This window comes from Gasterosteus aculeatus, chromosome 20 (genome assembly GCF_964276395.1).
Source record: "Gasterosteus aculeatus chromosome 20, fGasAcu3.hap1.1, whole genome shotgun sequence".
In the NCBI taxonomy this organism is placed as follows: Eukaryota; Metazoa; Chordata; class Actinopteri; order Perciformes; family Gasterosteidae; genus Gasterosteus; species Gasterosteus aculeatus.
The window spans coordinates 16,102,354-16,117,207 of record NC_135707.1 but is presented as its reverse complement, the minus strand read 5'-3'; the positions used below and the strand labels follow the sequence as shown (position 1 = coordinate 16,117,207).

General features: G+C 44.5%; 1 protein-coding gene and 1 long non-coding RNA gene across 47 annotated transcripts in view; one reads left to right on the top strand and one right to left on the bottom strand.

Moving 5' to 3' along the window:
• plecb (plectin b) overlaps nucleotides 1–14,854 on the top strand; it is a 97,281-nt gene that overhangs the window by 48,757 nt on the left and 33,670 nt on the right. For 3 of the 46 annotated variants that reach the window (XM_078095408.1, XM_078095402.1, XM_078095401.1), the window contains exon 1: nucleotides 2,020–2,217. The exons of 32 other annotated variants lie outside the window; for them this stretch is intronic. In XM_078095408.1, the coding sequence (XP_077951534.1) occupies nucleotides 2,202–2,217 (16 nt within the window). In that variant the 5' untranslated portion in view covers nucleotides 2,020–2,201. Of the gene's footprint in view, nucleotides 1–2,014; nucleotides 2,218–7,454; nucleotides 7,525–13,547; nucleotides 13,984–14,854 lie in introns of those variants that run through there. 11 more of the 46 variants (XM_078095393.1, XM_078095387.1, XM_078095383.1 and 8 more) reach the window with 5 other exon arrangements.
• On the bottom strand, nucleotides 9,271–10,152 carry LOC144389746 (uncharacterized). Its single transcript, XR_013453897.1, has 2 exons — nucleotides 10,016–10,152; nucleotides 9,271–9,893 (listed from the first exon to the last, which is right to left on the bottom strand). It is a non-coding gene; the product is annotated as an uncharacterized LOC144389746 (long non-coding RNA).

Sequence of the window (14,854 nt, the reverse complement as noted above, 5' to 3'; positions counted from 1 at the left end):
AAAGGAAATGACCTTCACGAGACGCGGTTTGAAGTCTGCCCACTCATGGCACCAGCGGCAATTAGACTAAATCATATCCCAGACATAGCACTGGGGTCCTCCATGTTGCCTTTTTCTTCTACCTCTGAAATCATGCCCGACGCATTCTTGTGTGATTGGTTAAATGAACAGCAGAAGCTCTGTGCCTCTCATTATGGCGGCACGTCATTTTGATGTTATGACTCACCCGGGCCGCGCTCATGTCCCAAAGCTCGGGCGATGAGCCTGACCTTTGAGTTAGGAAAAAAAAAAAAAAAGGAACGCATGGGGACATTATTAATGCTCAATCTCATGCTATCTATCAATAGTCTGTGTTGTGAGGCTTAAGAGTCTGCTGATTTGGTCTGTCGAACGCCAGCGAAGGACACGACAGCCAAGGTCACTTACTTTCTTTTACTGCTGAATCACTTGAATCACTTGATATGCTTTTGCCCGCGTAGGTGTCAGAACATACCGGCCCAGCGTTCACAAACCGCGACAGAAGCATACCAAGCAAACAAAATACACAGTGAGAATGTAACCTCGACAGGCGGCTGTAATGCTCCGGTTGATTCAGAATTTAAATAAAAAAAACAAGAATCCCTCGTGGTGTCAGAATAGAATGGAGAAGTTTATTGGAAGAAGCAAATTAAGTGTGCTGACAAAAAGTAATTAGAAACCAAAGTGCCCCCCCCCCCCCCGGGTCTTATGGGCGGGTTGTTTGCGATCCTCCAACTCTGGAGTTTAATGTTCCACATTGGCGAGCACAAAGTGTGATCAAATGAAATAGCAGTCCATTGCAACACAAGGAGTTGAGGCGTGACGGTGACTAAGAGAATAAGAAATCGGTTACAGCAAGACAACTTACTCTGGGCCAAGCCCTTGAAACACGAGGGAAAGATAACATGTGGAATATATGGAGGGTTTGGTCAGGATGGTTCTGAGGTTAGTCATTTCCCTGAACACATGATTGGCCGTGTTAAAGAGGCTGACTAACTCTGCTTCAGTTCTGTTTTTTTAGCCTCATCTAATTTTGACAATTTTCATTGCACAAAGACAGCTTCAGGGGTATATGAGTGTAGTTTGAGATAAGAGGTGCTGTTTATTCCCCTTTAAACGCGGGCTTCAAATAGCTTCGGGGCCATGTGGCCGAACGTGAATGATGAGTTCAGGAGTTTGTGGCGGCAATGAGGATGTTCCACGGAGGAATTCCCTGCAAGGCTCCATAAGGCCCCCATGTGTGGTTTCTCAGTATAGCGCAGGACATCCGTCTATAGTGGCCATGCTTTCATGAGTGGAGACAATCCCACCTCTGCTCTCCAGACACTGGGTGGAATTGCTTTTAGCGTTACAGAGAAATGGAACCAGTTGTCATCACTGAGCCGTGTGCATATATTAGAAGCCACTATACTTAGAGAATGTTGTGCATTGCCGTCATCCCAAAGGCAATTGGGGATGAACATTGAGAGCTAGACTCTGTTCACTCTGTCCATCACTAAACTCTGCATCGCTAATTGTTTCATCTGTCCTAATTCTCAGATTTTATATTTACCGGCTTATTTTTGTCCACTTGGTGTCATTGCTGGTGCCTTTTTCTGTAAAGGCACTTTATATATCCAGTCAACCCACCTCATTTCTCAGTTATATTGTTAGAAGTTTAACATAATAACAGGATCAAACTCATCGACAAAATCATGGTCTAGCATTTTTCTGCTTGACAGCCGCGACGTGATTTGGCCGAAATAATCCAGCCGTCATAATCATCGTAGAAGAGAAACGGGGTGGGAGGGACGGGGGGGGGGGCGGCTTGTTTTTGTGGAGGTCGTCTCCATGGGCCGAGTGCAGCCAAGTGTCCCGCCAGAGCTTTCCCATCAGTTACTAACTGCGACACTGTGTGATCATCTGGCTTTGGTGGGTATTTATAACCCTCAGTCAGACCCTCACACCCCCCCCCCCCCCCCTCGCCCCTGTCCTGGCGTGTCGTCCCTCCTCCCCCGGGCCAGGGGAGAGCAGGCTGACGGATCCGAGCAGCAGGCGCAGCCTGTCGAAATCCAACACAACGGCCAAGCGAGGCGGCTCGGAGCAAACAAACGGGAGCCTCTCCTGTCCTCTTCGTCCCCCCTCTGTTAAAGCTCCTTTTCTCCGGCCTCGTCTTCCTCTTCCCGCCTGTACCGTCTCTTTAGATGAAGATCATACCTGGTAGGTCCATCGAGTTGAGTTGCCGTGGCGTGTCCGTCTGTGTCTAAATGCGTTGGTCCGTCCGTGGCGCTCACCGCTGGGGGAGTTCTTCTTGGCAAATGCCCCCGTGTGAAGTCTCGCTCAGTTCTCCGGAGGTGGGCAAAACACTTTTAAGGAAGAGCAACCTTCAGCACAGTTTCTATGCCAAATTTAAACATGTTTACAACGTGGATGACCTGACTCACAAGGCTTGCTGGCTTCTGTATTTCCTTCATTTGATATTGATATTTGGCACATAGATAGAAGTGGGTGAGGGCAGGGGCCGAGGACAGAAATGTGCCCGTCTCCTTCCGCCTTACTTCCTTCCGGAGGTGTCTTTTCTGTCCATCAGGACATCTGATGGACAGCCTTGTTGTGTCCTTGTGAGGTGCACCATCAGATCCGGACATCTGATGGACGTCAACACGCATGGGTGACCTACACAGAGGAGGGGTGTTATTTGAATTTGTAGTGGTTCTTACCTATTTATTTTCTCTGTTACTGTCTATACAGAGTCAATAGGGATGCCTTTGATGTGTGTAGTAATAGTCCCTGTAGGCGGACTGCGTCAACACCTGTCATTGCTCCAATGGGTTGGACCCAATTCTCCAGCAACTGGTAATCCGCCAAGAATGCACATGACGAGCCCATGCTGGCGGATGACCTGAGGTAGCTGTTGAAAGATGGAGGGGGTCACCAAGGTGCATCTGATGGGCAACAAAGATCCACCCTAGTTCTTCATGTTTATTGACGTAGAGAGTTAAGAAGAATGGATTAAGGGCAATTATTTGCTGTTTTAAGAAAAACATAAAAAACACCAGATATTTGAGCATATCAGGAGCAGCAGACCAGTAATGGCTGCAGACGAGAGCAGCAGGAATGCGTCCTTTTTTTTCTTTTTAAACGTCCCTGCCACGCCCACACCAATCCACCCCCCCCTCCTCCCTCCCAGCAAAGACCCACCTGTCAACGCAGTCCGGGCTCATCGCCCGAACCCCTGTTGTTTATCTCCCTCTTGCCAAACAAATAGATGTACCCTCCCTGCCGTAGTGGTGTTAAGGCACATAGTTCACCCTGACTTTTAATCTGCCGCTTGTGGCAACACAAGGAAAAGTACAAGAGTTGATTAAAGGTTAAGGTTCAGAAGGCATTGAGAGTAACGTGAAAGTCTTGAATGCAAGAGCAGTGTTGCTTTATCTCTGGCTCTCTCAGTCTAAATGAAGTTTAACCAAGACACTGTATTATTTACTGGATCTCCGCCTGTTTCTTTATTATTATGATTTTTTTGATGTTCACGGGTCATATTTCTAATGCTTCACACACATCACATGGGGCATCTTTACCCTGTGCATTAGTCACGTTGACGTGTAACCTTGAGACCGGCCGGCCGTGGGCTACTGGGACCGGTCCGAGTTGGCACCAGGCCTTTACGTGCCAGTCTTGCCAAGGCAAAGAGATTAGCCCCCTTTACACTCACACAAGGTTGGAGGCCGTCTCTACTTGGCGGTTGTAGTCGGTGTCCCGGGTCTGGCTCCTGACATGTCGCGGCGTATTGATACAAACCAGTTTGGAGTGCGTCAAGCTGAACTTTGATGAAGTTGCACTTTCTTGTTTCTTGTTCTTTTGAGTTTGTATCCTTATGGTTGAAATGCAATTAATGTAAGTTGCTTTGGATGAAAGCGTGAGCTAAATTACATTACAATAAATGTAATGTAACTTAGCTCACTTGCTCACTTGTTGCGCTGCTGAACGGAAGTGCTGGTGGGACAGCTGCTCATTGGGCTCGTCCCAAACCTGTCTAGTCAAGTTGGGTGATTGATCCAAGGTTGGGTGCGGCTCTGTCGGTGTCCTCTGGTCTCTCCAGATGGATGCCAGCCTTTGAACCACCACTCCCTAAAAGATATCTTGCACCACACTGTAGATAAACAATTAGCTGCTCGATCCAGCCGTTGTTTGACGTATTACTCAATGAGTCATCTTGAGTTTTTACCCACGGTAGCGTTGTTTGCGTAGTCCGTCTGCTTCTACCTGGAATATCTCCACAACTAAATGGTCCGTTGCCATTGGAATTTTGTACAGACATTCACGGTCCCCAGAGGATTAATCATGTCCTGACCATTCCTTTAGCTGTAAGGTCAACTTTTGAATTGGTCCAACTCTGCTGAACTAATTCCATTTACATCAGTCTTGGCTAATTGTCAAATGGTAGCAAGACGTGGATGTGCTTGACACTTTCAAAACCTCAGAATGTAAGCTGTCTCTGAGAGCATTTATCAAATGAGCAGGTGTGTCACGTAAGCGTGGTTATAATCGTATCTAATCTGAGATAGTTATAGTTCAATGGAAGGAGACTGTCACTCTGGATTTAGTATGAGTGGGGTAACAATAAGCCTGTATCGGAATGTGGGGGTAATTGGTTGGGCATATTTGCCAAACTGTTGGTAAAGCCAATGCTGGGATCATTGATACTACTTAAATATGCTATCACTTAACTATAGATGAATAAAGATGTTCTAAACAGTGCTGAAAAGAGTGAACAGTGCCTTGATATACTTAACATCCAATCAATTTCACAGTTTTTCCATGACCCCAACATTAGTGCGCTCCGTTCGCTAATGTGTTATTGTCTGATGCTGAAGAGTAGAATGCAGCTGCTGCCCCTGGTTAATCTGTGCTCTTGGGGCGTTCTGGTCTTAGCTGTCCTCTGCTCACTGGCATCCGTTAAACACGATGGCCAACTCTGTCCTCTAGTGAGACCCTCGGCCCGAGCTATCGCACGCAACGAGGGTGAGAACAGCTTCAGATTCTGCGGTTTGTGCGCATGGGTGGGAACACGGATCATAACATGCCCCTCGGAGCACGTGGGAATGAGGTGAGCTGAAAGGTCACCAGGATGTGGGGGGGCACAGCTGAGTTGGACTGTAAATACTCACATGTGTCACACCCAATGTGCATCACCTTGCTGAACATTGACCATTCTACTGTTTGTTTCACCCTCCTAGCTTTAACAGGAGGCTCTTTTTATCTAAAGTAAGCTTGCACTCCATCTCTCTTTACTGAGAATTGAGAATGTGTCAACGTTCTTCTTTTACAATGCTATTAAAGGGTGGCTAAGGCCACGAATGCCATTTCTTCACACACACACACACACAAACACACACACACACAGACACACACACACAGAGCTGTGGTGGTTGAGCTTTGACTAGGCTTTGGCCTAGTTTTTGGAAAAGTCAGCATTCTTCCTGGAAACAGCCACAAATCCCACTGTGGAGCAACTTTACAGTACACCACTGTGTGTGTGTGTGTGTGTGTGTGTGTGTGTGTGTGTGTGCTATTCTAAGGATATAAAACAGCCTGGATGGACTACACCACCGTGATTAGCACTGACAAACTAGTGTCCATGAGTCATAAGATAAACAGTGGACTTGTGCCTCATAGGAACCCAAAAGGACTGTGAATACTTGTACATCCTCTGGGTGTAGTAAACAAACTCAAAAGAGACAGAAAGACACATGGAATCACTCTCCATGAGCAGCACAGGGACCGTAGATACACATCCGGTCCTGCACTGGGACTTAATTTAGACCTCTTGTGCTCTCCATCATTTCTTTCTTCATCAACACTTAAAGACTATTATGTCACTTTAATACTACAGTGTTTGTATGCAGTTATAGTGATTTAATGTGAGCGAAAACATCAGTTCTGAGTCAATTTTATGACTTCTTGGCCCGTTCTCTAGATCACCAAAATATGTGTTCTGTTCAGTCAGTGCTGTCACAAAAGCGTGATTCTGAAAATATAATTTGTTCTCTTGCTGAGAGTTGGAAGAGCAACGACTGACACCACTCTCCTTTCTGCTGAAGCTACAGCAAGTCAGCTTGCTAGCATAAAGACGCGAAGCTCGCTCCACTCTGTCCAAAAGAAATAAGACGTTGGCCGGGAAACTGTGTTTTTCTTGAGTGCCGTCACCGTGAGGTTTGTAACCAGCCGAGATTCTGCGCACTGAGTAATCGTGCCTGGCCAAGAAATAGTCCCGCACATTTTTTCCTCTGTGTTTATGCTAAGCTAACCGAACCAGCTGCTGGCAATGTATCTTCATATTGAATTATAAGAAAGGAGTGTGGTGTGAATTTTCTTATCTCACTCTTAGCAAGGAAGCAAATACGTGTATAAAACATCAAACTATTCCATCAATAGTTCCCTGAATGTTGAAGCTTAAAGGCAAAGAAATTGTTCCGACCACTCGTCTGGTTTTGACGGACTTGTATGACTTTATGATTTATAGCATTGATATCTATCCCTTGATATTTATGCTATTATTTAAATTGCAGTTATACATTTGGAGGTTGCAGGAATACGATGCCTCGTCAAACTAATTCTAGACACTATTAAGACAACCTTGAAAGTCTTAAATTTGGAATTCTTGGATACAGTTGAATTGCATTTGTTTTTGAAAAATAAGTGATAACCGATGATAAAATGTAATTGTAAAAAGACAATGGAGATCTTCCAAAAATGCTGCTCTGCCAGTGTCAACATTTAAGGAGATCCAGGAGCCTCCAGTGTGGTCTATGGTCAGAGGTCGGCGTCTTATGAGATCAGCACGTTCAGGTCACTTTCCCATCCAAATGTGACCTGGGAAGAGCTCAGCTGTGGCCTGTCGTAAATTGTTGCATGCTGAAATTGACGGGCGGCGGTAGGTGCGTGTGAGCCGGAGATGCTGACGCACTGCTGCTTTCAAACGCAAACCAAATCATCACTTGTTGTAACCCAGTAAAAGTGTTCGTCTTATTGAAATATATCACTTCTCATGAAAGCTGCGCTGCTGTGTTTTGCGATTGGTTGTACTGAAGCCCAGATGAGAGAAGCACTTACAGGCCTCAGAAAGATATTTCCATTGAGGTTCATACAGGACCAAACAATTGTCCAGTTTCAGGTTTCATAATAAAGTACATTTCCATCCTGCTGTTTAATCGTATGTTCTTCTGAAAATAATTAAGAATAATTAAAGCAACGAGCTTCCGTGCATGGCTGTGTAGCATGGAGGATAATAGGACAAAGCAAAGGGAAAGTAATGTTGAATACCTGTGGGCAGGGCCACCTGTCCGCCCTTCATCTGTCGCAGTGTTTCCTGTTCCCATCATACTAGCTGGCACAGCGCGCCCGGAACAAAAGTCGGGCTCGTAGTAGCAACGATGTGGAATCATGAGCGAGGGACTTATCTGCATGAGATGGGCTCGTACGGAGAACGACGCAGATATTTGCACAGTAAGATGTGTTGTGTCGGTGAGTGGAGAGACCCGACGGGCCGTAGGTGGAGGATGGTGGAGAGGGAGTGGCTTTGTTCTTCTGTAGTGTTTTCAGTGTGGTGAAACCACATGGTTGTTACTGACAGCGACACATTCAGAGAGACCGAACAGAGGTTCAACGTTTTATGGTCAATCTACCTGTATTCCAGTATTTGGTTATGCATTACTAGAAAGTGCAATTCTAGTTTATTCTGCTTCTAATAATAATAATTATACTAATGATTATGATTGTTGTGGTAATTATGGCTTGCATTATTTTAGTTACCATTTTCATTATTACTCATATATTTAAGTGCAATTATAATAGCATCTATAAATAAAATAATTTACATTAAACTGTTGTTTCACAGCAGATTAAGAAATTATCTGTAAATTGCAATTATTGTAACCCCAGTGTTGTTGTTCTCGACACACCCCAAACGTGCTTAGAGTTGGTGTGTACTCTGGTTTGGACACAAAAAGGTTTGAGCAGCGTGTGTGTCGCCAGCGTGTGTGTCTTCCTTCATGTTAATTTGAAGAAGGGATTATGCTGTCCGTGTATCTGTATATAACTGACTCACTTGTATGTGTTTGTCAGTCATTGCGTTACTTTTGACGGCGCCGTTTAACGTGTAGTAGTCCTGGCGCTATACTTGCTCAGCAGCTGGAAAGAACTTAACATAACACAAATAAATATATATTTAATATACTTTATACACCCCAAACACACATAGACAGAAATATCATGGTTTGCCTATGCTTTTCATTTATTTCAGTCCTGATGGAGCCCCTCTCTCAAACTGATTTACAAGTTATGCAAAAGTTTTCACTTCTCTGAGGTGAAATTCAAATAGCAATATTTGACTTGTGAAGTTGTGTCTCCCGATAAAGATCACAGCCACAAAACTCCTCTGCTTGGAGCTTTTGGTGCTATTGTACAGCTATTACTGTCTGTTACAATCTATATTTAGAAAATCTATTTTACTACTATTTTATTTTTAGTTTATCTTTCTTAGACAGCCATATAAGAATCTGAATTATAAAGCATGTAATCCCACCTATGTTACACAAAGAGGAATTTTGACTGGATGAGCTTACGGTGTTATTGAGGGAACAATATTTGCTTAGCTGTCCGTCGTCATGTCTGCAGATTGTTTTCCCTCAAGTTCATTAGTTGCAGACTCTACTGGGGGAGAGTTAGGGCGTGGTTGCCCGCTGGTGCCACCAAGTGGCGGAGACGATGTACAGCATTCTGCCAGTGGGGAGAGTGGCGTAGCGGCTGGAAAATGGAGTTTTCTTTTCCTCCGTCGGTTAAGAGAAACCCCCGTGTCTAAAAATACAGCTATGAGTAAGAGTCATTCACAGCTCCCACTGCATGTGCTTCGTTGTGTTTATAGCTGTTGTCATAGCAACATGCTCAAGTTTCCCCCTTTTCCACATCTGCAACGGTAAGGCGACGTGTGGAAATACCGCACGTCAGAATGATGGATTCATCAAACACATGAGAAAAGGGGGAACTCAGTTTATTCAAAGGTTTGATATTGTTGCAAATGTCAACCGTTCAAGTCAAGTAGCTTTTTGTGTACTTTTGTTCATTTCTCTCTTTTTGACACATGTTTAGTTAGTTTTGAATAAGTAGCCTTATTACAGAAAATGAAATCTGCAATTAAATGCTTTTATTGTCATTTTCCAAACTTATAGCTTCTACCAGGAAATGCTTCTATGGACTGTACATAGTGAGGTGATCTACTTCAGGTTTGCGGTTTCTAGTTTGTCTTTGAAAAGGAGAAGTAGAGCAGTGATAGCCCATGGCGGAACAGCAGGACGCAAAGGACAACGACGACGTGTGTATTTAGGCTTTTTATTGAGATCAGATATTTCCCTTTATGGACTGAAGTAAACAAGGCAATGAAAGTCCACACCTGTAGTCACATCTATTTCACATGTATGTTTCGTCATTGAAAATACCGCTTTCACTCCAAACACCACCAATCCTATTGTAAAATAATTTAGGCTCTTTTGTATTGTGAACCACTTAAATAGTGTTAAAACATGTTCTCTAATACAGAGAAAAAAGAAACCTAGTGCCCTTTTTTTTATTACATTTGACCTATTTTGATAAATTATTCCCAAAAGTTGCCTTTTTCATGTGTTATTTTTTGCATTTACATTTTCAGCCCAGGGACATTACCTTGACCTGCTTTCACCTGCAGAGGGAGACACATGCAGTTCTAAAATCCTCAGCTCACCCCTGAGCTTGTTTTAAAACTCCCGTTAGGGCCCGTTAGTTTAACCGGCTTTTGAAGCTTCATCGTGAGCTCCAATTCTGACGACGTTATCTAGAGTCCGCCGACAGGCCGGACTTCCCTGTGGATAATAATACACATCGCATCTGACACGCATCCTATTATAGGACATGATTAGAAATACAATATTGATTGAAATTAATCTGGTGAAATGTAATAGCTCATTAGCTGTTTGCTACTCACCTAGAAAGAAAAGGCCACCATCACAATTTATTTCCGGGGAGTTTTTTTTTTCAATAAAAACAATTCATTCATCAAGAGGTTCATGAAAGAGGCCTTGACATGTTGGAAATTCACCGCACTTCAAGCGAGTGTCTCATATCCTGAGCAGATCGGGGCGGATCATACTGCTTCTGATCTGAAATCCGATCCGGCTTGCACTAATGCCCTGCCTCCGCCTCCTCCACCTCCTTCACCCCCTCCTCCACCTCCTCCTTCACCAGAGCAACTGAGGTGTTAATACAGGGTGTGTTTAGTTTTATTAACATTCCTTTCCCTGCGGGGTGTGGTGGCCATATTTTCGCAGTAAATTCTCGTACATGTTCACCCAAGTTGACCATGAGCGACTGGGAGATTAAAGGAAAGGAGGCAAATCCTTTCTGCTGCTCCCCCCCCTACAATGAAAGGTGTTGTCCGTCTAAACCGCTGAGTAAACCCTTGAAATTGCTCTGCGGTTCGGCGCTTTCAAAAGCTGCGATGACGTATTCTTAGACTGTCCTGCGATGTGTTTGCTTGGTTTGGCGTTTGCGTCCTCAGGTTGTTTGAGGTGAGCGGTAAAAGGCAGCACGCTCGGCCACGCGTGTGTCAGTGTTGAAGGCAAACTGTACTTCACCAACAACATAGTTCAGCTTCATGTAGTCTGATTCAACCCGGCTCGCGCTGAAGGAGAGAGAGCTAACGCTAAGTGGGTTTAGCTCGCCGAATCCACAGCCTCTATTTCTAACGTACTTTTGCAGCACTGTTTTGTTGTAATTCTACCAAATCCTTTTTTTGTTTTTGTTTTACAGGTATTTTTGTCTACAGCCACGCTAGCAGCACTGCTTTGAGCTAAATGTTAACGTCAGCATGCTAACATGCTCAAACACAATGCTGTCATGCAGATTTTAAGGAGGTAACGCTCACACAATGAGGCTGATAAAAAGCCAATTCTCCACCAAAGCGCCATCTTTTATAAAAGCACTGTTAGATGTCCCAACGTATAAATAAATAGTATCAGTATCATTGGAACTCAATGGTCAAACTCGTCATTAAGAGAGGAAATACTTTCTCTTCTTTCTTTTACCAAGTTTCTCTCGGCTCATATAAAAAGCCCAAATTGTCCCATCTGGTTTTGATGAGGCCAGATGAGGCAACAGAGTAATAAGCATGTTGAGACCTTAATGATATGTCCCCTCTTCGGGGGGAAAGATCTCATGACTGAGATGTTCCACGCTTATTTTTTCCGTTTTTTTTTTTTCCTGTTCCCACTTCGGCCTCTTTCTAGTGTTTCCCATGAGGCTAAGGAAGCTCAAGGTGTCCGCACGCGTTTTACTGCCAGAACGCCAGAGTTCTCAGTTCACGTCTACCGTTCTGTTTCATTTTTATTACATTTGCATTCCTTAAAGTCTTACATGCTGCAACTATTTGATTCAAATTACAACGTTTATAGTTTTAACAGCGAGGAGAAATGAGAGTTCTGTGCTCGGTATGATTCGGTTCCTTTAATTGCCCACATACCACTCCTTAATTCCCTGGCCTGCCTAGACACTGTATGGACCTACAAAGGTGTGCCTCCACAATGTGCTAACGTGGCAGTAAATGAGTTATCGCACTCGCATACTCACACAGTGACACATGAGGCACCTTCATGTTCCTACAGGTCGTGTTCAGCGCCCCGAGCTCTGGAAAAAAAAAAGTGCTTTTGGATGCCTGATTTAAATCTAGTCAGTCAGCGAGGGCGAATGGGATATGGGATCCTTACTGCTAGAGGCCCGGGACCCACCCTCAGGCTCATCCGCCAGCACTGGCCGTATAGGAGACAGTTATAGGGGAAGTTGTGTAACTAAGCCCCAGACTCCTCGGATACACTAAATAAATACCGACACCGAATGCTGGCGAGAAGCTTCAAAGCGAGAGTTACCGTGTCAAATGAAACACGATGTTCCTTACAAGAGCAGTTGAAGTAATCAACTGTACGTTGCACCATGCTTCAACAGCCTCTCTGGTTTATACTAAAATGAGCTACATCTCCATTGCTGTGTGCATTGCTGACTGAATATTATGACTATTTCTGAATTTTGATGAACATGGTAATGAATCAGTTTTCTTACAGATATCAAGCAAGTCTGGTATTTTAGGGGTTTCCTCTTTCCTTTGCCAATTTATTCCGTCCAAATATATGTAGCTTCAAACCATCATGAATCCATCATCCCAAAAGCAAGGAAGTGATGCATTTGTGGTTCCCCAATTTGTTAGAATTGGCCACCACAAAGCAGGAAATGTGCAGTTGGGCTCATGAATAATGGCGGCGCGAATCAACAGCCTAAGAAAGGAACTCTAAACCGACTTAAGGCGTTTTTTACTCTATTTTATGTTTTATGTAAGTGTTTTTTTTTCCCTCCATGTGATTTCTAGCTTTTTCTTAAGCAATAAGATATAAGAGGCTGTACTTTATCTTCATATATGTACATATCTAACAGTACAATAAACAGTTTGAGGGCGTTGCTGGCAACCCTCGAGCTGTTGCGTTATTGAAGATAAAGTACTGCCTCAAGTACCTCTTTGCTTTTATATTACGGTTGCCAGCTAAATTAAAGTGCTTGAATAGCTGCCTTTCAGCACAAAATAGTTGTAGCCACCAAACGTGTATCGCATTTCACTAGTCTAGAGAAAAACCCCGTCCCCGTACGTGCTTGTAAACTGCATTGGGTCTCCTTGCAAGATCTCACACCACCTCATTCATTCTCATGACGTCCACCTTAATTGTCGAAGGCTCCCATTGCCCCAAACCGATCATTTCTGGTGTTTCCGGCCTCTTTTCGGCGATCGCCACCGAGCTAAAAGCTGAAATGTCAACGGTCGCGCAAAATCTAACCTGTTATTTTGAGTGCGTGCATTACAATTTACTTTAACTTATTTTACCGGCTCTGTCACACTCAGATCTGTTGATGAAGAGTGCTTTATAAAATAAAATGTATTATTATTATTATAATAACTTAAACGCCAATGCCTCAATGCGTGTGTCGACACAGTCTGTCTCTACGCACGCGCTCAGTGCTCCCGTGGCGTTCGGGGCGTGGTGATTCATCCCTCTCTGGAATCCAAAGCCGCCCTTCCCAAAACTATCTCATCCCCCGTCTCTTCCTCTTTTTGATTCTCGTTCTTCTCCGAAATGTGAGATGTTTGAGGAAAGCTCTGAATAAGTAGTGACTAACTTAAAGATGTGTGTATATGAGAGTCTGACTCTCTAACTACTTTTTACTTTTTTAGGTCTGTATTGCATCATTCATTAAGAACATACATTCTTAACAACCGAACAGCGTGGATTTGTAGTGTTTGTTTTGTTACACCTCGAGACTCACCCACTGTGTGTGTGTGTGTGTGTGTGAGAGAGTGATGCATTGCGCAAACGAAGCGATTAAGTGATAGTCCAGGTTACCACACCCCGGCGAGGCAGGGCGCTCTGCAAGAGGAAAGGGCGCGTTTAGAGCCCCGCCCACCGTGTCCTCCGCTCAATACACACTCGCTCATGGCACACACCCGGACAGGCCCAGACTTCATAGCCCACAGGCACCATTCGCTATGAAAGGAGTGAGCAGCAGACAAAAAGAAAGAAGGGAGGGGAAAAAATAAAAGAGGGGCCGGGTCAGGCCGAAAAGAGGGAGTGAGCCGTGTGAGAGGGAGAGCAATCGCAGGTTTGGGAAGTGCTGAGAGGATTGTGACAGCAGCACTGCACGCTCCGGGACCAACCCGAAGGCCAGATACACGGCAGAAAAGGCCGCCGAGGATATTTCATTTTTAGGAATATTATTCTGCGCTCCGACAAACCGTGACGATGAACTCTCAGCAGCAGAGGTACAGGAATTTCTCGCCTGACATTGAGGGCAGGGAGAGGATGCCCTCTGACGACGGCTACAACCGGGGGATGCTAAAGGCTACGGACGGCAGGAAAGGTACCAGTGTGGTGGCAGTCGTCGGTGAAACGGCTCTGTTTGCGGGAATGTATTTGTTCCTGTGTGTGTGTGTGTGTGTGTGTGTGTGTGTGAGGCAGCGCCGGGCTGAAGTGAAGTGCTTTCAACGTGAAGATGTGATGGGGAGGTTGGTCATTGTTCAGGTGTCATGCGTTTCTGACTATGAGCTTGAAGAGGTTCATGTGATGGAGCTCGACTGGGCTTGGCGTGTTGTTTAACGAATGGTTGCCACGGTGTCCAGTGTTGTCACAGGCCAGTTTCAATGGAAACGGTTATTCCGATTTGACTGACGTGTCCAGTGGATCTTCACCTTCGGGACTAAAGGAGGGTACTTTTCTGCTGCATCAGCAGCTTTCTCTCTGCCTATTGGTCAGCAAGGCCCATTCACAACTTGTGTTGGGTAGAATGCATGTGTTGGGGGGGTGAATGAGTCACTGCAGCTGTAGTCTGTTTGCCTTAACTGGCGCTGGAGACCGGATGAATGGTGGTGTCACAATTTCTATCTCTTCTCCCCCACCCTCAACATCGCTGTGTTCCCCTTTTTTTTTCCTTAAAAGGAATGCCCTGTTTTACCATAGTTGACCAGAGTCAAATATTCTCCAAATCTACACACTTTGATTCTATCCCGGTTCCCTGAGCTTTGGACAAAGTATTTCTGGGAGAATAGGAATCAAACAGCCATGAAAAAATAAACTTTATTTCAAGTAAAAGTTGTAAAGTTTGAGTTCCATCCATTAAATCTAGCTTTCGTCTCACGGAGAAAACTAACTTGTTTAATTGCATCATTATTAACGTGTGATGTTGGAGCTGCTTGTACATTCCCTTGATAACATTGGATAATGCTTCATATGTT